At 36.5% G+C, this 24,739-nt stretch overlaps 1 protein-coding gene across 1 annotated transcript in view; it reads right to left on the bottom strand.

The window, feature by feature from the left end:
• The window catches only part of MUC6 (mucin 6, oligomeric mucus/gel-forming), a gene marked incomplete at its 3' end in the record, with an annotated part of 39,106 nt that extends 17,422 nt beyond the window's left edge, over window positions 1-21,684 (bottom strand). Inside the window, exons 1-13 of the mRNA XM_035892864.1 lie at window positions 21,633-21,684; window positions 15,629-15,691; window positions 12,117-12,357; window positions 10,406-10,532; window positions 9,179-9,266; window positions 7,935-8,044; window positions 5,838-6,045; window positions 3,552-3,674; window positions 2,464-2,584; window positions 1,417-1,555; window positions 1,149-1,253; window positions 734-806; window positions 326-463 (exon numbers count right to left, since the gene is read on the bottom strand). Coding sequence (XP_035748757.1) covers window positions 326-463; window positions 734-806; window positions 1,149-1,253; window positions 1,417-1,555; window positions 2,464-2,584; window positions 3,552-3,674; window positions 5,838-6,045; window positions 7,935-8,044; window positions 9,179-9,266; window positions 10,406-10,532; window positions 12,117-12,357; window positions 15,629-15,691; window positions 21,633-21,684 — 1,588 coding nt within the window. The remainder of the gene's footprint in view (window positions 1-325; window positions 464-733; window positions 807-1,148; window positions 1,254-1,416; window positions 1,556-2,463; window positions 2,585-3,551; window positions 3,675-5,837; window positions 6,046-7,934; window positions 8,045-9,178; window positions 9,267-10,405; window positions 10,533-12,116; window positions 12,358-15,628; window positions 15,692-21,632) is intronic.
• Window positions 21,685-24,739: the final 3,055 nt, after the last annotated feature.

Raw genomic sequence — 24,739 nt, 5'->3', positions numbered from 1 at the left:
TCCAAGATGTAGAGACCACACAGACTAATTTGTTGCCACTTCATAGTGTAGTAAAGCACGTATTGAAAAAGGCACACATAAAACATGTGAAGAACAGCATTATATTACACATGAAAAATGTCACCCATCTAATTTCTTTGGTTCATTTTAAAGTTATTAGTGGAAAAAAAAAAATCTTAGCACATTGGTTTTCCAGTGCAGGTATTTTTGTTGTTTTTTTTCTTTGAATCCGGAGAAGAGAGTTTATTCCTTAAAGCATGAGGACTAAGCTTTCAAAATTACACTCCCTACATTTTCTCCTTCACATGGGGACGAGATTTCTTACCTAGGGTTCTGCCTTTGAATTGTGATCCCACTTTCACATAGGCCTGGAACACAGGTGATGTTTGAACCACAAGTTCCAGCCCGAAGGTTGTATACATTTGAATGTACATCGAGGACTGTCTGAAAATAGTGATGTCTCCTGAAAGGCAAGGATATTTAGAAATAGAGATTTTGATGCATAGGATATCGCAAAGTAAGTATTATAATGTATATGTAAGTGTTCTAGCATTCTGTCTACAAGTCTTCTCCTTCCACACACAACTCTCCAGAAGGGGCAGATGCAATGGGAAAGATTTTAGCTTTCCTCGTAAAACCTCTGCTATTGGCAATTGCGAGAGAAAAGATGCTGGGTTGTGTAAAGCAGTCATTTAATGTAATTTGGATTTTTCATATATTCCCTTTTCTTTACCTGACCGGTAAGGTAGCCGCTTAAGTTCATCGTCATCAGTGAGGAGTTCATTCTGAGAAATCACAATTTTGTCCTGTAAGAAAAGGACATGGAATCAGAAGTAATTATCTGTACTGATGGTATTTGTATGTTCTTTACTTAAGCAACTGTATTGTCAATGACTTATATAATAGGAAAAAATTGGTTCAAGCTTTTTTTCATGTTATTCCATACTGCTTGCAGTTTTCACTTTGAAAATACTCTAACTTCCTGAGCTGATGTAGCAACCAAGATCTTTAACTGTGTATGCATGAACTGGAACATACCTTTAGTATCTATCCCCCACAATTTTTCACTTCAGGCTACTAGCAATTACTTTAAGTGTTTATTTTGCTAATCTGAAATGCTGGATAGAACCTGTGGAAGGAATATTTACCTTTGTAGACAGGTAAATTACAGCACTAAGTGATGTCTCGGAATGAGAATAACCAGACTTTTCATATACAGCCATTAGGGTTCCATTGTGTGGCAGGCTGGAACTCTGGAGGAAAATAGTGAAAAGTGAAGTCTGTGTCAGAAAAGCAGTAATTTGTAGAATAATTGTATATCATAAGAAGACCGCAGTTTGTGTTCCAGTAGAAAAGCAAAGACAGACTGAAATATATCTGGTTTATATTGTGTGTGTTTAGACTGCAGGAAATTACCTTCATAAGAACGTAAGTGCAAACCCCATGGAACCTGTATGATCTAGAATCAAATGTGGTAACAAAGGAGCCTCCTTCCAGTGAACACCTTCCAGGGCAGGGCAAGTCTTTGCAGTTCCATTGACCCATTGTACATTTACTGAGGGAAACAAGAAATTCTGTGTGAGGTTATTTTCATACTAAGGCACTGCTTACTGGCAGAAGATTTGATCCTCCTTTCTGGAGGTTTTAGTGTAGCTGACCAACATGCAAAATTGGTTACTGAACACAGTGTAACATACATATATACATTCTGAACTTTCATTTTCACTGTTTTGAAATGTCTTTTCTTTACACTCTAAAAACTCAACTAATTCCTACTAATGGAAGATGTCATTTGTGTCACTTTTCCCCTTATACTTTCTATGCTTTGATTTTCTTCGGCTATGTATATCAGTTGAAGTTGTTCATCCTAACTGAAAGCTGCTGAACTCTTGTATGGACTGTCAGTAAACTTTCCCGAATAGACTAATCATGGGAAGTGCATTAATTCTTACAGTTCTGAGAACCAATTCCATTATTTATCCTTTATTTTATTTATTAGAATTATGATAGCAAGAGAAGTAACAAAAAAAAAATTATTCCACCTTTTTTTTGGAAAAAATTTCCGAATTTAAAAAATATTGTCTTAAGTAATTATTTTCTACCATAAACCAGAAATTTAGTTTTCAGCGCTGATGTGGTGATCAGAAACACTGAGATTGCCAGAAAGAAATTGTAAATACCGGATATTTGTTTTGTACTAATTTTACCCCCAATTTCACAGAGGAGATAAAAATGCTGCTGTTTTGTGTGTCCTGAAGGAGCACTTATATTTGTAGAGATTAATCATGAAATGAGACACGTACATCTTCAGTTACAAATGTATGATTCGTGGCACTTGAAGAAGGTGGCCTCAGAGATGGTGTGACATGTTTGTAGATGAACTCTGAAAAGTTAGGCTAAATTTTCCAGTCGCTTGGTGAGGATACTCTCCATCCTCTCATGAAAGTACCTGTTGCTACTCACCAGGTCCTACATGCTGCTTTCATTGTCTCACCAGGAGTATATATTTTCCCATTCAGTGTACATGGACAATCCTTAATGTGAACACATGTTCGATTCTTTGAGATGTCATCAAGAACAGTTCCTGCCAAAGAAGATAAACAAAATAAATACTTTTCTACATCCTTACTTAGCACTAAAGCTATTATAGCCTGAATGCCTTCCAAAATTAGCTTGAGAATGCTATCCTTGCCCAGCCAGTGCCTATACTTAGAGATACAACGTGCAGGACATTTTCTCTTGATTAAAATAAAACCAATTCTTTACAAGTAAGAAGAGCATTTGGCTACTTAGTTATATGAAAATGCAGACAATTGTCTTCATTTGAAATTTGAACTTAATTGAAAATAACAGTAAGCTTGAACGTTATTTTTTCAATTTATTTTTTTTTTTTTTTGCTATGACAGTCTAATTAAGTTGGGAGTTTTGAAGAATGGCCACGTTCTATTTCCTTGGGTACTAAGTCTAGTTTTAAATATGTAGCTCACAACACATTACTTTTGACTACTATAAAATGGTGATGATATTGAGGACATCGCAGTAACTCTGGAGGATATTTCAGTTCTGAAATTTCAAGAAATGATGGAAACGATAGTCACAATTAGAATTTTTGTAGGAAGTTCATCTTGAACTATGTTAAAGGGATTTTACAAAATGCCCATAATATTGCAGAACGTCTCTGAGGTATGCTACTTCTTGCTGGTACCCTGAAAGGCTAGATACCTGTTTGGGATAGGAAATTAATTAAGCTTACTCAACGTATATTATAGTACAGAACTTTAAGCAGGCAGCATATAATTATTTCATCACATATCATGGTCCTGTGAGGAAAATGCTTTCACAGCTCTGTTCTTGCAAATAGCGACCATTAAGGACCATGACTATTCAAGACTCCAGTTATATTATGTTACTCAAGAAGTGGCAGTTCTAGCAGCACAATGCCCTGAAATGCACTGCTAGTTCATTATTAAGAAGTCTATTCCACTTGACTAGATATATGCCAAAACCATTTGTATGGGCCATTTAAGATATGATGAATACAGAAATGATACCTTCTGGACAAAAGCAACCATATGTACAGTGACTGGAACAGCTGTACTCTGGGTTGGAACAGGTTTTAATACATGGAGAACCACATTCCTCATAGATTTGGTTAGCAGAACATTTTCCCACAGCTGCAACAAACAGTGAAAGTGTTATGATTTTTAAGGTGTAAACATAGAAGAATGTCTCATCTACCACCTACAATGAAGACAACCTTGTGATTTCTGGCACTAATGGTCTCTTATCCTGCTTCAATAGTCAATTCATCATGTGAGTATTAATCATTACCATTGTATTCACTCTAGCTTTTATTCATTCTTCATGCCCTATTTATTAGCCACCTCTTTTGGAAGCTTGAAGAATGGCAAACTGCTGCTATATTGCAGCCTAATAAACTACCACAAATCAGATTTTCTGTAGTACCTGAAGAATTTAAAGAATATAACTCTTGATCTTCTGTATAGTTCCTGCTTCTCAGACACCACCTGCTTTTCAGAATGCAGCTACCTAGCAATTCTAATTTATGGAACTCAGAACATGTTTTACTATGTGATAAATTCAAGCAGAGATTTTTCCTTATCGTAAAGAGTGAAAATAAGTCAGGTAGGGAAATAGAGGTAGTTAGAGATGAGGCTGACAAAGAAACAATACAGACTAAAAAGTTCATTACCTTTGTATATTTCACATTTATTTGCAAATTCTTAGATTCTCAGCTTTGGTTTTTTGGGAAACAAGGGTTCACATTCCCTTTTTCTCCCCAGGCTTTGCCTTTTATCACTTTACTAACAGTCCTAGTAATGGTCTGCTGGCAACTTGAAAACCACTATGACTTGGAGAACACCAGGCTATTATTTTACTGTGATTAGCAAGAATTATTGTACAGTTCTGTGAATGCACACAGTGCCTTACTAATATTTATCTGAACCTATAAAATGCCATAAGGAGTTTGGCATTTTGAAGGATTAAAACCAGTTATAGACCAAATAAGGAATAAAAAGGGGTAATAATATATGTAAGATGCATAACCTTGGAGGAGAGAAAAATTATTTTAGAAAGAAGTGCAATTTTGAAGTGTTGGGGATAATAATGGAGCTTAGTAGGGAACGTTTTCACTGAGTATGAGGAAAGAATGAAAGAAAACTCAATGTTAAATACAAAACAAAAAATGAAGAGTGGCACCAGTACATGAAGATCAAGAGGAGAATAGAAGAATATGGCACTGGAGATGCAGGGAGGACAAAGTGGTGCAAGGCTTCCTAAGTAACAATGGTGAGACGATAAGACTATGGCAATTTAAACAATGACTGCAGGAATATAATTCAACTGGGATTTCACTATTTTAATGCTAAAATCTAAATGGTAGCCAATCTTAAAGGTCTTTGAAACAGAATAAGAGTCAAGGGATAAGGAGAAATAAATTCCTGTCCAAGCAATTTATTTTACAAATTTGCTACCCATGATCACGTATTTCATATAAAAGATAAATAAAAAGACAGTTAAATGATATGATTCTGAAGGACAATACCATATTAAGCAAGGTCATTTTGAAAGCTCTCTTTTTTTTGACATGATCTGTATCTCTGGTAATTTAATGTGTGAGTTGGTTTAGAAATAACAACAGCAATTTAAGTTACTTTTGGCTTTTTTTATGACCAGCATGTTCTCTTACAAAACAATGACTATAGATTGAAGTTTCAGGTGGATTGAAAAAGACTGCAAAAAGTGAATCAGAATTTTGGTAACAAACAGGCATTTGAAAAAAAGTGCGTCTAATCTTGTACAGCTTAGAGAGTAATGGAAGATTTGCTTCTTATTTATTTCCAATCAGTAGTTGTAATTAAGAAGGTTGATTTCCTGTGAACAAAAGGGGCTATGGCAACTGTTAATAGAAAAGTTTGAAGATTTCAGAGGCCATTTAAAAGTTCTCTCTCTTCACTGTCTAATTTGTTAAGTACAATAACTAAAAAACTGTACTAAGAGAGAGCAGTCTCCTGTTCAAAGTCAGAGAAACTCAGCAGTTTTCACTTGGTGGATGTTTCTTTCTTTTGTGGTGATTAATCTAGACATAGGAGCTACATTTCATGCTTCCTCCTTCTCCTTTGAGGTTTCCATGCTCTCCTTCTTAATGCTTTACCGAAGACCTGTTGTTCTCTTAAGCAAGTAACTTGTTTGATTCAGGACAGTAGAGATTTTTCTACCAGTTTATTTAAATTCCAGTTAATGACTGTTCTCCCTCTATGTGAGATATAGCAAGGTTAAGTACAATTTCCTATGAATAAAACATCTGAACTTACAGCAGAAGTTTTCAGTTCTCCAGTTTAACACCATTTGATGGGACATAGCACATTGCCTTGAATACTCTGACAGCGTAGAGCAAGTGCAGTTGTTTTGTCCTGGCTCAGTGCAGTCCTGCATATCAAGCTGGCAACGAATGACAAACCCATCTTTTGGCACACTGCAGGTTGGTGACACCAAGTTAAGTAGCTGGGAGCAGATCATGGCCTAAATAAAAAAAAAGAAAGAAAATTGTTCCTAGTACTGTTTCCCCCATGTGAAAACCACAGTAGAATATCACTGCTAGTTATGATTTTCTTGTTGGTTTGTTTGCTTCCTCTCCCCCTGCCCAGTTTAGTAATATGTATTTGACTTAAAATGCATGAGAGAGACACAAATAGAAAGGAATGTAAGTCCACTGTATAATAGAAGGATCTTGATACGTTGAATTAGTTCCGCTTCTCATTAAGCTGAAAATTAAGTCATTCTTTCAGTACCACCAATCCCCCTAAAAACGTCTGGGAACATTACAGGCAGGGAGTATGTTGTCTCATGGAGATTCAGTTCCAGGACAAACATCCCTGGTGTGAAGATAGCAACACTCATTCCCCATTGAGCAAACATTTGATACGTTTGTATTGCCTATCATGTTGCCTACTGCAGTGTAAGGTCTCAAAGAGAAACAATGTACAAGGATTAAACCTCCCAGCCAACAGAAGTTCTCCACCAGATCAAAGCAATTTTTCAGTGGGAATACAAGCAGTATTTACAAAACCCTCATCTTCAGGGAAGTATCTTCCTCACAGGACCCACAGAAACTACTGTTCTTTATTCCTGATCGTCTTGTTGAAGAGAAGGTACAAAACTAAAGTTTCTCAGTTTTTCTGTTCTGGAAAAAAAGAGATTCTCAAAAGGATTCTAGCTGGCTCTTCCTCTCTAGTATGAAAGCTACACTTTTTAGCAAGAGTAACGGTTTCTGTGCTCAAAGAGATTCTTGTGTTGCTAGAAAAATGAGATGAAACTATTAAAGAAAAAAGAAGAAAAATCTCCTATTTCAAGAGAAAACTTTTTAAGCATTCTGTAATTACTAGTAACCTATATACTGTATACAAATACGTGCATGAGAATTGCAAAGTGATATCATGTTCTTGTGAGGAAGTACAAGCAGAACCAAATAGCATGATGATTCTATGTAAAGTGAAACGCTTTTTAGAGGATAGCAGTGAATACTTGCCATTAAGTATATGGTCACTTTATGAGCTCCTAGGTAGAAAGAAGAGCAGGTTGCTGAGACAAATTGTAGAGTTTCCATTTCCTCAGCCTGGAAGCTCCACCCAGGAGAGTCTCAGAACCTACACTGGCCTGGACAACCTGCTGTAGCTGACCCTGCTTGAGCAAAGGGGTTGGACTAGATGATCTGAAGAGATCCCTTCCAAGTTAAACCATTCCATGAAACTGTAAATTCTGTGTGGGAATGCAAAATTAGAGTTTCCCTGGTGAAACAACTTGACAGGACCATCCTAATTAGGATTTGATTCCTGTATCTGCAAAAATCTAAGCAATAGAAGTCCTTTTGTTCTTTGCTGCTACCAAGCTTCCTCCTATAACCATAGTTACATGGATGCATCATGTTTCAGGTACGCTGATTTTCTTTTCATCTAGGACTGGAAGAAATAGCAGTTGATAGTGGCTGGCTCTGTTATGAATGCTGTTATCTGGAAATACTTTTAAGGCATCATTGAATGTCTTCCAAGTCTGCACAGCTTCTCCTGGCAGGTCTCCAGCTGTTCAACAAAAAGACCTTTAAAGCTTCACTGGTTTCCACGAATTTCTTGTGATGACCTACATGAAATTTCAGAAAGCTGTGAGCTAAATGCTAGTAGGTTTATATGAGTGACATAAATCCAGCCTCCAAAATGCCCATGGGCCTTTTTCAAAATGTATTTTAATGCAACAAACTCTTTTCTTTCTCATACCATGCAATGCAAATTTTGACTTTATCCATTTTCATGGAAGTCAGTTCTATGGAACCACAGCCTCCCCATTGTTGGTTTCTATCTATCTCTCCACCACGGTTAAGAATCATGCTGTAGAAAAGCCAAATAGATCTTTCTTACGTATTTTTTGTGAGGAATGGCAGAAACGGATATCTCCTCAGACAAGCAGATCTCTGATGGATCATCCATTTTTTGTAGTGCAGCAAATTTATATGTATCCAGCAATTTACCTGTAAATTGAAGGGTTATAAATTGTCAGAAAAAAGCCATATGGATTTGTTTAATTGTTACTATGATGTAGGAAAACTCAGATTCTACTCCTTGACTGTGAAAGGTCCTACTAATTAATCTTCCTGATGATAACAACTACCTCTTTCCCCTTTACCTGGAGTTTGTTCAGTAAAGCATACTTTTATCACCTTGATCATTTCTCTGAGCTATTTCCTAATTTATCATGTCTACTACCTTACATGATACCAGCTGCTACTGTTTTTCTGCCAGCTGTGTTATCTTTTCCTGGCTGCTAATTCATGCCTCTTCTCCTCTTCCCCCATTCTTATATTTTCCCTATTTTTTTTAACCCAAAAAATATTGTATACTTTTTAGGACTGTTTTCTGTGATGTGTATAGAAAACAGCATCTGGCTGTGTTGATCTGAGATTAGTTCAGTGTGCAATTTACTGTTTCCACACCAGCACTGTAGTTCAGATTAGCAGTGTGCTTTTAAAGAAAATCTTCCAGCCTTTCCACTCCATACAACTTGATTTCCCTTGTGGAGTGGTCTTGGCATACAGAATTCCTTTAAGATGAAGCCAAGCCAGAAGATGTGCTCCAAGCGCATGTGTAACAAGCTCCAACTGCTAATGGGCATTAGTTCAACAGACCAGGTTAGAGTGCCTCTGAAGTGAACCCCCCCAAACCACATATAGTGTGGATGGCAAGACCTCAGCACCAACTACTTTATTCTAAAGTTCCACCCATATTGGGACATACTACTTGTTAATGTTCTTGCTCACTATGTTCTTTTTATTATATCCTCACTCTTGCTTCTGCCTCACATAATCATTTCCCTCTCCGTACCTTGCTATGGACCTAGACTGTTCTGAAAGTTAGGTGAAAGTGTGATCCTTACCACCTGTTTCTAAAGTATAAGAGAATCCTTATCACTTATCTGAGGAACCCACGATATTATCATCATAGCAAATCACAGTGTGTAGCATAATCATTTGACAGGTGTGTTGGTGACCTCTGGGAGTGCTTTACTCAATTCTGAAACTGAGTGAGCAGTCAGAGCAATGCTGGTACAGTATTAAATTTCTACCTTAACTAATTCTCCTTCCACCTGACCTGTCCTTAGATCTTACCTTCACTCACAAATTCATTCAATTCATAACCATCGTAATTTCCACACATTCCACAGGTTTTCCCCATATATTTTTTTTCAGTCAAAACCTAAAATAAAATGAAACAAAACATTTAAAAGGATCACCCTAAGTAAAATTATCTATACAGCACTACTTTCCTCAAACAAATTCAGTTCAAGGATCCAATTAAAGGTGATCCTTCTCATTTATTTCAGTAACTTGACTGGAGGAAAAGTTTTGGAAGCAGTAACTTTGTTTCCCCAAAGGAAAATAGTGATTGTTGTGGGGGTTTTTTTTGAACCAAGAAAAGAATAAGATTCTAAGACATTTTTCAGAGAAATGAGGGGGGCATAATATTCTAAGGAGCCAGAAAAAATAGAGAAGGAAATGATGCTGTTCCCTTGCTCATATCTTTGTTGACAGAGCAGGTTTGTTCTCTTAAGAAATTGAAGGTTAGAAGAAGACATTCTCTTTTCAGAAGAAGGTTATTCAATTACTCTATAGAGTAAGGTAGTAATATTACTACTGGCTATGATCAAATGGATTATTAGGACAACCTCAGATCAGAGGAAATAATCTGACTATATGTAGAATATAGCGTGTACCCATCACAGCAGCATTTTCTGTTATACGTGTGATAGTAGTGCTGGTAAATCTCCCAGGCAATTTATTACATAGCAATCTCCCTGTTTTAGCAAACTTACCAATTTAGAATTCAGTATCTTTTCTGACACTATTACATGTCATGTTGAGAAAATGCATCCTCTTTAAAATGTATCAGGGATTTTGGAGGGAAAACATGAAAATATCCAGAAAAAGGAAAGAAACAAAGAATCTAGTAGGAGCGCCGTACGTTTGAAACCAAAAGATGTCCAGGGGAAGCACAGTAGAAATGACAAAACTATGGCATACACTGTGAAATTCTACACAACTTTAAACAACTTCAACATCCCTTTAGCAAAACATTGTAGCTGCTGGAATAGCCTGAGGAAAGTTTAAAATCTGTGAAAGCATCCACAAATCTCAACATTGATGGCTTTAGTTAGCTACCAATGCTGGAAGTGAAAGGAACATGCAGGTATAAAATGCAAAGTTGTTTATTTCAAGAGGAATGGATGAAGCAGGAAAAAAAAACCCAACATGCACCCATTAAGTCTAAAGAGATCTTGTCATTCCATTAAGTCAGCAACAATCTTCTCTTCTGCTGTATGAGAATGTTTTACTAACCATGAGATAGTCATCATTGTTCCACATGACAACTAGCTCCATCTCCATCAGCTTGGCCACCAGACGGATGTTGCGTCCATAAGGTGCTATTTGTATTCCATTGCTGGTGTAAGGCAACTTAATGACACTGTAACAAGGTAAGAGGAGAAACTGACTTTCTCATACCTACTGATATTACACAGGTATTAGTGATCTTTTTTTAGATATAATACACATACAGTCTGAGTACTTGCAGCAACATGGAATAGAACTTTTTCCTTTGTAACTGTAACATTTCAGGATACATTAAAATTCCTGTTGATTGGAAATCAATGTCAGCAGTTTCATAGAATAATCACCAGGAGGTGGTTGCATCCTGATTATCTTAGTGAAAACGTTTGCACAGGGCTTGGCATCTTCACTTGGTTTGGTTTTATTAGAGTATGCTTACATGTTTCGAGAACTTGTAACAATACAGTTTGTGTGGTAGAACTATTGTTGGTTACCCTGACGAGCTTCTGTGTACTACAGCCTGTTATATAGGAATTATTGCTACAATTGCTGACAAGGTTAGAGAAACCTATAATGTGAATGTTGTAGCAGAATTAGATTTTCATCCTTGCGGCTGAATTCCAATGCTACAAACTAACAACATTAATAAACAAAGATATCTTGCTAAGTACTCAGTAAGTATGTGATACATCGAAAAGTTGGTTGGAAGGGTCATTCTGAAGTTGCCCAGGCCAGCCTTCCACCTCAAGCAGGGCTATGTGCAACACTACGCCAGGTCAGTCATGGCATTTGCTTGTTGTGAATGTAGGATAAAAATTTGAAGTGGGTTAGGCCCGTAGATTTACATAGTTTTCCTGGAACAGAAACTAATAAAGGAAATTTTTCCAAATACAGTTTGCTAAATTAAGGTATAGCTACAAGTTGTCTTTTTGTCATGATGGTTATTGTATCCAGGCAAGTATAATAAGACGCAAACAAACTAAAGTCAATTATTTCCCAAATCTGCATAGCAAAAATTCAATGCTGCCTATCTGATAAAGATGCTGAAAACTTCCCCGGAGAAATTTCCTTGCATGGGAGCAATTTGTCTAGAAGACTGAATGGTGCAGAACCCAAAGGTTCCTATCAGGGTAATTTCCCCACTAAAACAGCTGTTTTCTGGACATAATAATCTTGGAATAATGTCAACAGTCAGTGGTCTCATATACAAGGACTTCTTTGTAAGCCCTGCCAATATTTCTCTGTTAGTCATATAGTTCAAAGTTTCTCTTGTACCCTACATATGTGTTATGTTTAGCACAGAGGGCTCTGAGTTATCCAAGTCTCAAATCAAATGAACTCTAAGCAATACACAGGAATTTCAAGTAATATCTACTAAAGGCTATAAGCCATTTCATCTGTGCTTGTAGATGAGCATAAGCAGACTGATAGTATCTAGGAGACCGTAGTTTCAATGTGAGAACTGTTTCGGTCTGAGAAGGTTAGTTTATCCCTCTACCTACACAAATGTACTCTAATCTTGCTTCAAATACCTGCAAATGAAATACTTATCTAGAGAGTGTAAATGCTTGGTAGGAAGAAGTGGGAGTAGAGTCCAGTTAGGTGTCCTAATTTCTGCAAAATTTCATCATTTTTGATGCAAAATAGTCTTTAGTGCAACTGCTGTATAACTCCTTGCCTTCTTTAAACACTTTTTTTCCCGTTCATCACAGAATCTTACCCAACACTCCTGACAGAAATGCTGCCTTTCTCAACAATGACAACAGAAGGTCCCAGCTCAATAATGATCCTCGCAATTTTTTTGTCCAGCCCACGGCGGAACTGAATATTGAAGTCTGGGCTGGCTTCATCACATACAGTTGCAAAGATATAGTTGCAGGTCCCAATGAAGTCATACTGGTATTTATCAAAGGTTGAAAAATGCCCTCCACCCCAGGTAGAACAGGAATCCTTGCTCAGAACTATAAAAGTGAAAGAGAAAAATCGTTTTAGGCCTCCTAACAGCATATTTGCTCATTGCCATTTCACATATAAATAGCAGGAAAAGCTAGTAAGTTTTTATTCACATTAATTATGTAAACAATATCCTAGCTTTTTTTTTTCTTTTTTTTTAAAATTTTGTCTCAAGTCAGGAAGTGAAACCATAGATGGAGTCAAGGCAATATTCTTATTTACTGTAAGGAGAAGGAGAGCTCCCTTGCTTCCTAGCTTGGGAAATACCCTTCCATCTCCTTCATTGGTAATATAAACATTTATCTTCTTATTTCAGTCTGCTCAATCTGTTTGCAAAGGCGACAGCTTGCTACTGGAGAGACCTCTAACATCTCAGGCACAACATTTACGAAACTATCTATGGCATTACTGTATCATGATTCATTGCACAGTCAGATCATTAGATAACCAAAGACAGTCTTCAAAGCCCAACTTTTAAGTTTCCACTTTTTTGGCTCTGTGTTTGTGTGACAAAGTCCCAGACAGCTTTGTAAATATATGGAATGTTTTAAACAGTTTTCATTTTTAAAAAAAGTCATCACTTTTCATCTGAATTGACAGATTTTAGGAGGTTGATATGAATCCTATTAAAAGACATACAACTCCAGCACTTCATGTTAGATGTTTCTATACCTACTTAAAGCATTTGAACAGTCCCTCTGAAGTTGATATAACTACTAAAGTAAGTAAAATCATGTCCTTGCTTATATATTTCCAGGCCCAGATCGTTACTTTACATTTTTAATTATTTTTGCTTATGGAGTTATATGAAGCTCAGGTATCTTAGAATATATCTTAGAAGCACATAGTATCAGGTAAGTTTAGCAAAGCCTGCCTGTAATTTATATTCACTGCTTTAAAACCAAAACATTTTTTTACTCTTAAAGAGTGATCAAATTACTATACAATGTTACTGGTTTTATTCAGGTCATATAGAAAATACTGTTTCCCAGTAGGCTGTCACCAGTTGGCAAAAAGTACTCCTCTTCCATACTTCTGTGCTGTCCAGAAAGTCTGACTGGAAAATAGGAATCAGCTAATTATTATCATTGATCCTTAATGCCCAATTCCAGCTACTTTAATATTTGTGCCTAAATAATACTGACCAGCAAACCCCAGCTTTTTTAGATTGTGCCAAGGAATGATTACATGGGCTGCACAATGGTCAGAGTGCAATAGGTGCCCCTTTCTGCAAATATAGGAGTGCCTCCAGTGTATTTGTTTCTATTTCAATCTTATCAGAGAAAAATAATCAATGGGAATGTCAATAACTCAAGAAAGTTTAAAACTAGATTATATATTTGTCTTTTGAGTTCAGTTTTTATTAAGTGATATCCAGGGATTTTCTTTTAATTTGTATATATCCATGTCCTACTGTTTCTTTTGTAAGAACAGACAGAAGAGAGAGATATTGCTGAATATTTTTTTTTTGGCTGATCCCAAGTACTCAACTATTTTTACCTATAGGATGAACTTCACATAGCTTTTTGATGCTTATGCTGAATGAGAATTCACCTAATTCAAACCACTCTGCTTCTTCTGCCTAAAGAAATGCTTCTCATTATAATAAATTTGCATTTTATATCATTCTTTTGGCTCTACACCTCTGCATTTTCCCCAAACTAGATGAAGAATTTAATTGTCAGCCACTGAAATGCAGCAACTTTTGGAGTACACGGAGTTGCTTTTTAACAGTATGTAACAGTAAAGCACAGTATTTTAATGTAAAATATTATGGATTACTAGGAAGAATGTCTGTAAATACAATATGATAGAAAAATTGTTCAGAATACTAGGATTGATATCCATATTTATTTTAGAAAGGATCTAGAGAAATTGTGTGTTTTCAGACAGATTATAGCTATCTGTGTCCTATCTTAGCAGAGGAACAGCATCTCCTGTAAGATACAGTATATGATGACATTTATTAATTCTTGTCATGGATGTGGAAAACTAAATGTTTAATGAATGAAGTTTAAATTGAAAAGCCAGTGCCTCACATTTCTTCAGAAAAGAACATGTGAAAAGTTGTGTTGGTTCTGACCAAGGGTTGATGTAACTCAGTATTTTATTTCCAGCAGTGATCATTAAGACACTGCCCAAGGGAAGAGTACCGTCAGGTCAGGCACTTACACTTCCCCAGATACTCTCTCAGTCTCCAATTATTTTCAATTCAGGGGATTTTGTGAGGCTACTGGGATTTGTCTGCTTACCCCCCTTGTGCTCTGGATTCCAAGTACTTGTCCAGCCTCCTTTTGAACCCAAGGGAAACTTCTTTGTAACAGAAAATACCACAATCAAAAGTTACCATTCTGAGTTAACATTTTAACAATATCTGCCTTTCTAACGGTACTTCTGATAGCTAATATTTTTAGTACTTTAAAGCTGTGATATGCTAATTATTTTGTGCTTTGGCATGGCACACATTTTTACACAAGTAAGATAGTAGTTTCTTACTATCTTTTGTATTTCTTAGACTCAGAAGGACTAACACAAATTTGCAGTAAGTAGGTGGCTGGAGTTATTTTTCCTTACAGATTTGGGTGCATGTACGCAAGCCATTCTTAGGAGTTAAGGGAAAACTTCTGGGGAACTACCAGAACTGTGGCAACAATAGCATCAGCAGGCACAGCTGGATGTTGAAGTGGAGATCTGTCCATACCCTGACTCCCCACTGGCTGCTGGCTATAAAGGTGAGGAAGAACATTTCCATATTCTTATCTTTCACTTGCACATAAATTTGTTTTAACCTGCAATCTTTAAAATAATCTCATAGACCTAGCCTATATGGAGAATCAGCTTTATTTCATTTCCTGGATTTTGCAGCATCAAAAGAATCAATTTCCTAATTCTTAGATAATATTAGGCAGTAATCTGCAGGAATGAAATTCAAACAGATTACACAAATGACCTCAACAGCAAATTTCTAAATGTGTACAGCTACTCAACTGCTCACACTTTCTATCCTTAGGCATCAAAACCTCAGCATGGCACACTAAACCACTTTCCAATCAGTACAAAACTTAGCAGAGCAAGACAACATATTTTGCCGTCTTTTTATAGGCAAACTCTTCATTCCATATTTCTAAAACTAATGCTTTAAGATGTATGTTCCTTGAGGCAAAGACTTATTTTTATTATGTGTTTTGTACAGTGTCTTCTGCAATATGTAATCAACGTTGAATGGAATTGCTACTTACAGTTGCAGCGTGAACATTAAATACCAGGTCAAGCACTTACTTCTTTGCAGAGATTCCTTCTGGTTTTGGAGAAAAAGGTAGGACCAATGATTTCCTTCAAAAGCTGTGAGAGGAAAAATACACCAGGAAGAAGTTATCCTCTAAGCACAAAGAAGTTGAATATTTGTATATTCATTTATTTATTTGTAAACGTGGTACAAGTCAAAGCAGGGCCAGCACATATGAATTGTGTCCTGACACACAAAACTGAATGGAAATTATACACAGAATACAGTTTATAATAAAAAAACTCTGCAACTGGTAAAATGTTAGCAAAAGATGCCAAATATCCTATGCAATATGGGATTTCCTGTACTTCAGCCTCAATTCCTATGTTCCTCGTTTAAAAAAAAAGGGGTATAAATCTTTCCTTGTATTTTTGAATTCTTATTCCATCAACAGGGTAGAAGTAGTGGAGGGAACAGGCAAAACTGGGAAAATATGGGAAAAGTAATGATGTCCCATGTGTTCTTCACAGGAATCTTGGGATCTGTAGCTGAAGAGTGGGAAATCCCAGGCCTAGTGGTTGCTTTTGCTGCTCATGTTACAGCAGGTTGATGAAAGCTGTTACCTGCTCCCTTCCACACACCTCTTCACAAAGCCTGTTCTGGTTATGAGAAGCCAAGGAATGTTTAGCAAATGTGGACTATAGTATGGTCCCTCTTCCATCACAAACCAGACCTACTGCATGTGCACAACTGCACTGTGTCCTCATACATATCCACAGGTTTGTTCTCCTAGCAGCTTCCTTCCTGCCCAAAGTGTGAAGAGAGTAAGATAGATGTTGAAAACGGCTGCCACAGTCAATCTAGAAACACTGAGCCCTGCGCAGGGACAGAGGGGGTGCATGCATGGAATGAGCTTCCATAGAGTCAACAGCTGGATGGTAACAACCAAAGCAAGCTGTAAGAAAAAGGACCCGAGGTGCTTCAGAAATGTGTTACTCATTCTTAAAGTCTGTCAGGTCCAGTATTTCTCAGATAGCAGGAGCAAATATCCTGTAGAAACCATATAATTCTCTATTATATGTTTAGGATCTTTTGCAACAGAGAAGATAGGAAGGTATGTTATGAAAGAAGGTTTCTTTTAATCACATAAACCAGGCCAAATCCACATACGTATCTATATTTACACTACAGCTCTGTAAGCCTTTATTGCTTCCTTATTTACTGAAGAGAATAAAAGCCCCTAGAGGGCTCACCAACTGTAATACGCTCTCTAGCCAATTCCATGCTGTGCTGCTGGATGCGAGGTAATATTTATCATGTGTCATCTCAAGGGCTGTAGGAAAACAGGTGAGGTTCTGCCTTGTATCTGAGGCTAGATTAAGGCACAAAAGGGCAAATTGGAGAATTAAGTTTCAGCACATGCCTTTCTTTGAATCTGAGATCCAGACATCTCCAACTTCCCCATCAGTCTATGCCTCAGTTCTCCTCTGAATAATACTTATTGAAAAAGATGTTATCTGGATAAACTAACCTAAGCTTTTAAGAGCTAAAATACTACACTGGTGGAGCTGTATACAATGAGTATCTACACAGAAGGGAAATAAATCAAGGATGTAAGTTCAGTCACAGAAGTGCTCCCACCCTAAATGTTCTAGTAGCTTTAAATGACGTTCATCTCAGCCAGTTGTCTAGACTGTTTTTACAGGCTGTGAAAATAAATACATTTTTTCCGAGTATAATTTGACTCGCAAAACATGTGTCTAACATGGAACAAATGGAATATACACAAAAATTTTATTTCTCTCCATTGTCATAAAGAGAAACCCTCGGTGGTGTAAGTGCCAGGGCAGAAGTTCAGTGAGACGTGTTCTCTCTATTCTTCTTCCTAAATACTGTTTCCATTTCAATATTACAGTGCTCTACAAACAAAAAATGAAACTCAACGAGTACAACATAACATAATTTTTCTATGTTGGAGCAAGTTACCAGCATAACTTCTTGATAAACTAAACAAGAACATTTCCACAAGAAACAGCACTAAGCTATCTCATTAGCTGTTGAGTTGCAAGCTGCTATATTCACTGCATGGCCCAACTTCAACCCAGCTGTCTGACACACTCATCAGAAAATCATTGTAGATCCTACTCTCGCTGCCCTGTCCTCTATAATTGGTCATCACTGGCCAATATTTGTTTGAAATTTTGCCAGTGTTGCAGTACAACCTCCATGGTCGTCCTGCAACTCAGCAGGCATCTCCAGAATACAGCATGCTTCTTCCTCTGTCCTTCCAACTTCCTGGTAAGCCACCTGTCACAGTGAGTGCACCACAAGAAGTAATAGAGTCAGTTTATGGGGCTATTGAGTTAACGCTCTTAACACCTTGAGACTTTTTTGATCCCCTTGATTTTGGTATCTCCATTTGTTCAACAATATATTATTGTTGGTTTAACAGTTGTGTGATCACTACAGTTTAATCTCAAACTACAAACACTACATTAATGGGATTTACGAGTGTAACAGCTGCCTTCAGAGGATATTTGATTTGCAGGAACTGAAGATATGCCTAAAACATAATATTTCAAGTGAGATCTATCTAGAGAGCTTGATGTAAAACAAAAAGTCTAATACTTTATGGTCAAATATTTTAGATGGGAACAGACAGTTCGGTTTACAAAGCTTACTTGTAAGTTTTTCAAACTCAAAATTCCCAAGTCTAAGCATGCCAGACAGTTACCAAATGTTATAAATACTTCCAGTTTGGTATTTAGATTAAAAAAATTAATGTAATAATCATCCTGGACTAGAATCATAGAATCGTAGAATCGTCTAGGTTGGAAAAGACCTTTAAGATCATCAAGTCCGACCATTACATGGAGGTGTGCAAGAATTATACTGGAAATTACTAAGGATATAAAATCTACTTTAACATTTGGCTCTGAGAACAGCTAATAAAACAAATACAGAGCCATTTGCTGACTACCTGCCAATCAGTCTGTATCCTGTCAGATCAAACTATTAAACTAATTACAGTAAGGTAATTATTCCTAGCATTTACATTCTTTTCTCACACTTAACTCTGAAGAGATTAGTAAAACCATCCTGGCAATTTTATTAACCATTCACAACCACATGATATGGTAGATTGCAGAGATGCAGCAACCACTACGGCCCCATGTAGAAGTTGTATCTGGGAATCATTTAGGAATTTTCCATTGAAAAGGCTGTCCCAGTGGTAAATGAGATTTTTAAACTACTGAAATCTTCCTTACTGACATTTTACTACTACTCAAGTATTTTGTTTTCCTTTGAGAAATGTCATGATTTTGAGTTGACATGAAATACTTAATTTTGAATTAGCTCAATAGAACTTCAAACAGACTTTTACTTTTCTTAGGTAAAGGGATTTTACTTTCAAATCCCACTCTGTTCTAGCTGGCACAAATTCCTTGAGAATTTTGTCTGTCAAAGTGCAGTTTCTGTGTGGTCAGTCTCTCTAGTTCATGCCATCAATATAATCCAGACAGGGAACCTGCCTCACTGTGAAGAAAGCAGTAATTTTTTTCTTATACTACAGTTACTATGAGACATCCCTATGGGAAAATACAATTTTATCCTGTAGTGACTTCAACCAAAGTATTTCACATCAGCTAAATGAAAACATTTCTGTTTGATGTAAAATGTTGAAATAATGAAAACTTTTTTGTACTTCCAAATAGAAATAATTTGGGATTTCTGTTCTGTAAGGGGTTCATTATTATCTTCTCATTAGGGACAAAAAGAAATGTTGAAATGTCAGAAGTTCTAGAACAGACAAGAGCTTTAAAAAAAATCATACATGCCTAAAATAAAATTTAACAGCAAGGGTAGTGCTAGAGTCATAGCTGTAGTACTAGTAATCAGCTGCACATGTTCATGATGATTTCTCTTCAATGTGAAATTAAGTCCCTTTGCCTCTTGCAAAATAAGACAGCTGAACAGTATAAATAAAGGTAACTTCCTGTGTACCTACTTAGCAAGAAATAATATGACTGTACATAAACATCTCTTAAAGATCCACGCACAGTTTTGACTATTGAAATATCTAATGTGGTAAAGCCTTAATTTAATCAATGAATCAGCATCTCTAGTAAAAGCTAGAACAAACAGTTTTAATCTGGTTTTAAACTTCTGCAGGGTTTTTTAATCAGCTAATGCATGTTTACTGCTTTTTTTGAGTTATCAAGGGAGGAGTAAGTGGTTCTTCTGATTTCCATCAGACTTCGCATCAAATATATGTTCTTCCAATGAATATTTACATTTCTAGTTAGAGACAGACTCAAGGTATGGAATTTGGATGCAGATCTATAAGGAGGAGAATTGGAGTCCTTGCTTTGATTTAACTCATTCTAAAGAGACAAGACTTGGATCTAGAGTTCAAAAGAAGGAGCATCCTGCATGTTGGCCAGTTTTAGAGCATATAGATCAACCTCTTATGGTTCAGATATGCCTCCAAAAATTGTCTGATTTCAAAATCTTACTTGACAGAATGAAATCTCTATTTATTTTCATAGTCTCCAATCTTGCGTGGAATTTCAAGGCCCCAAAATGTTGATACATCCCAGAGTGAAAAGACTGCTCTGTAAGAATTTTCTAGATCCTACTTTTAGGCTTTTATGCTTAAATTCAACTGAAGTTCTATCCTAGACAACACATTCCTTTATAGATGAGGCCCTATTTGTAATTGCCAAGTTCATACATAAAGCCTGTGGCTGAGTAGGGGTCAACAGTAATTTTCCATTTAATTGTGCATCCATCTACTCATCTAACATATGAAGTCAGGTAGATTAAGAACTTGCAGGCATCTGCATTTGGAGTTAAGGCCCACGTTCAGGTGCTTAACTTTATCTTGGTTACAATGGTGCTAATACAGTGAATGGCGTTATACTTGATTTATAACAATATAGCTGAGATTAGAAATTGGCTCTGAGTCTACAAAAGGGTTGAGTTGCTTATATTTTAATTTTTTTTTAGTGCTACAATTTAAGTCAGTGATTTAAGAGTAATACATGCCCTTGCGCAATTTGAACTATATGGTTCATTAAATGCAGTAAACACAATACAGAAGAAATAAATTTAACTTTGTTCAAACTAAAGCAAGAGAAGTATGCTTTTTAGCAGCTTGCAACATGTTCCTGAAATCAGAACTGTAACAACTGGTAATTACAGAGAATATACAGAAGAGATAAAAAGAAACCATTATCTTAAGCAATGCCAAACTATGGCAAAAAAGGCTTACTCTCAAAGAATCCATTGAAAACACTACAGGAAGAGGAATGCGTAAGAAAGCAGAGTAGCTACAGAGTCAATGAACTTACTTGTTAAGTTTTTTTTAAAAAAATTACACAGTCATCTGATATTCAGATGGGTTGGATCAAAAAAGTAAGACAGAGCCCTTTAAAAGACTAAATAATTATATTTAATAAAATATGGAGGAATACTTCAAGAGTCATGTAAAATTTTTAGACTGGAATCATCTGCCTGTTTTCCAGCACAGAATTCTTTCTATCACATCATTCTTCAAAAAAGTAATGCCATCCCATAGCTCATACTTAATACTTCTTGCAGTTTGCATAACAAAGAAAAAAGGGTTTGATCATCACTCTACACAGCAGATATACAGCTTCCACACTGACATCACTAGAGCACTGCATCATGAACATCTGAAAGATGAAGGCAATCAGCTGCTTAGAAACACAACGTAAGTCCATTAAAAAATATTCCCTGTATCTAGGGAACCAATTTTAGGGAATGATCCAACAAATCAGTAACCACATTTCTAAAAAAAGTTAAGAACAAATAGTTCTATTTCAGCCATGTATTTATTAAATATGCAGTTGTGTTTTAAGATGCAGCGAGGGAGAAAAAATGAATAAACTTAATTCTGATGGCCGTGGGAAAAGAGAGCAAGACCTAAACCTCATGTGTTGTAGTATTATGACAGTCACCCACTTTGTTTCAATACATGTGCATTTTCCTTCAAATCATATATCAAGAGAAAGACAGGCATCTGAGACTTACCGGCAGATTGCAGAAAACTGCAGAAGATGAGCAGTATTACTGTCGGAAACATGATGCATGCCCTACCTGGAGAGTTTTTTTCAGTACTCTCCTCCGTTCCAGATGGGCAGTGCTGCTGCTGCCACCTTCCAGGCTTACCTCTTCAAGCTTGGATGCTTTATATATAGAATTGCAATGCCCTCCCTCATTCCCATGGCTTTCAGAAACTGCAGCAGCAGAGCACCCGCCAAACAGGATCTCCTCTTTATCAAGTTCAACACACCTAAATGCCATTTAGAAAGGAAAGAAAAAAGAAAATGCAAACCTCCTCCAGTTCATTATCATTCCTACAAGGTTTTTTTATAATGGATTCTATTTGTAACAGATCAAACACATTTAACTTCATTTACTGAACAAATTTGGTATTATACCCAAAAGCAATATGCAAAAAGACAAATAATACACAAATTATGATGGCTATCTGATAAAGAGAGGAATAATATTGTACCAGCACACAAAGTGGAAGAATGAAGTGCAGGAATTTTGGAACTGCTGGAAAGAATGTATGGATAACAGATGGCAAGACATGAATGAACACAGATACAGATCTCAGATTTTCTTATTAATTCTTCTTTCATTAACTTTCACTTGCTCTCCCAAGTAATTGTGTTCATCTCTCCCTTCTATGACTTTTTAAACAAAATGATAAACTTTGCCTCAGTGAAAACACCTGTCCGTGTTACAAGCCCAGGAATAATACAGCATTCCTGAGTTTGCAGGGGAGCTAAGTAAGCTCTTGCCTACCACCTTAGCACTGCCGAGGGCAGGGGTCAATCCATGTTACAAAACGGGAAAGGCTATTGCACTGTGGTACTTCGGCAGCTCTAAGAAGTTCATCTCCACCTTCCCACCAACATCCCAAAAGATCAGTTCCACTTCTGTTAAAACACTTGTGTGTCTCCACATCAGAGGTGAAATGTTGAATGCAGCGAATGTATTCACTGCATCACTGCCACCACTGAACTGACACAATACAAGAAGAACTTCACTTTCTTGATCCTGTCATTTTTCACTAGCACAGTAATTACTTCAGGAAAAAAAAGCCTAATTAGAAGACAACTTTCCCCATAAAATATAAAAGGTATGGATTACCTCTCCACATGAGTCTCTTCGCCCTTTCCAGTTTCACCTATGCAATACTTATTTTACGTAATTCACTACTTTCCTGGATTCCTATTGTTTTGTCCTTCTCTGGTATCATTCTTTTGCTTAAAAAATGTTGCCTCACCATGTTCTCAGAGTTATCCCTTCTGAGTGGTGTGAAGAAGCACTGGAGAGGCAGTGACAATCCTTTCATGTAATCTCAACCCTGGCTCAACCTGGTTGTGATTAAAATAAAAGCACTAAATTATAATTGAAATGAAGGTCTGCCTTATAGTTTTTGCCTGCCTTTTTTTTTCCCCCTGGCAAATGAAGGGTAAAGTATATGGTTGTTGATAATAGAATTATGACCCCAAATTCCAAAATTTCTGTTGAAAATTTTCTGCATCTGCCTTATAACAAAGCAAAGTAAATGAACAAAATCAAGAAAAAATTACTTTCAGTAAGAAAAAAATCTGTTTAGTTAAACCCCAAACACTTAAGAAAGAATTTAACACCAAGTATTTGACCACATCTACATGCTCACCATTAGCGTATCCCATGGTTTCAGCTGGATTGTGAACATTTAGTATTGAAATCCTCCACAAGATCTCATCGCCTTTGACTCTGTTGCACTTGATGCATCATTTTTTTGTTTACGGATCCTTTTCACAGATTTCACCTTAATGTAGTTGAAATAATTGAACTTGTAAAATTAAATGTAATAATGTGAGAATTACCATTTGACTCCAATATTTAAATCTTGCATGTGACTTTTACGTAGCTCCCTTCTGGGATGTGGGAGTTCATATACTTTAAAAGTGCATGATAACTGCTCAGCACTTTGTGAATGGACTGGACCTTTTTCCAAAAGGCGTCAACATAAATTCCATGTATCACACGTCACTTCTGAAAATCTTGATCGAAGTGCAAAAATATTAAGTCCTCAAAACAGCCTGAAAAATGAGATTGATACTATAATAAATCTATAATTATTAAGGTTTCACAGCTGTACATATTACATTAATTTCTGGCAAATCAGCTCTAAGTTCTTATTGATGAAATCCAAAATAGAATTTAATTTTTCACACTTCTAGAAAATAACTGCTCTATGAAGATCAGGAACTGTAGCGCTCCCTAACAACTTAAACTTGATCACTGATGGTGTCATACAGAAATTTACTTTCCTCTGACAGAGAAGATGAAAGAAATTTCATCACTGCTGTCAAATAGGTGTTTATTTTTGTTTGTTACATATCTACATAATCTTTCTGTCAAGCAGTAGTAAATAAACAGCTGATATCAGTGAGCATTCCATGACTTGCTCATTTCCAGAGCTGGGCACTCGAGAGCAACATTTCTGCTATCAAAGGTACCAGACTGACACCTCATGGAACTAAGATCACCGGTAATGAGTGAGCCTTTATATACCACCTAATAGATAACTTTCCTCTTCCATTACTGTGCCTTCAAGCTTTTTTCTGTAGTCTTTATGTTTGCCAAAACTTTTTATGCCTTTATTATATGAACCTTAAGAAGAACTCATGAAATGTGAATACTATCAAAAGTTATTACAACTACTTATCCAAAATATTGTTGCTTTCAGTTCCCTGTATTTGTAGCAATGTTCTTAGCTGGCATTTATTCTGCCTGAGAAGTCAGGATAAAGATTTTACCTTCAGTCACCCCGGAAGGAATCAGCCTATATACTTATGATTCAGCAAGTAATTTGTTATTTTTTGCAGACAACCAGTGATGATGTAAATGCAATTAATTAAAAGCAGCCACCTACAACTACATTTAAGTTGGGATTCCAGACCAAGACAAAAGCATTTGCTGCAGGACTATGAGAAGTGACTAAGTCCACAGTACACGGATAATTATTTTACGTGGAAGAGCTTTGTGAAAAATCAGGTATCCAGCTGTAGTGAGTGAATGACGCCTCTAATTAATGGGGTTTTTTCCATGTCATAATTATAACTGATTTA

This window comes from Egretta garzetta, unplaced genomic scaffold (genome assembly GCF_000687185.1).
Source record: "Egretta garzetta isolate BGI_Z169 unplaced genomic scaffold, ASM68718v1 scaffold44, whole genome shotgun sequence".
Taxonomy (NCBI): Eukaryota; Metazoa; Chordata; class Aves; order Pelecaniformes; family Ardeidae; genus Egretta; species Egretta garzetta.
The sequence above is the reverse complement of the archived record's forward strand: the minus strand, read 5'-3'. Positions and strand labels throughout refer to the sequence as shown.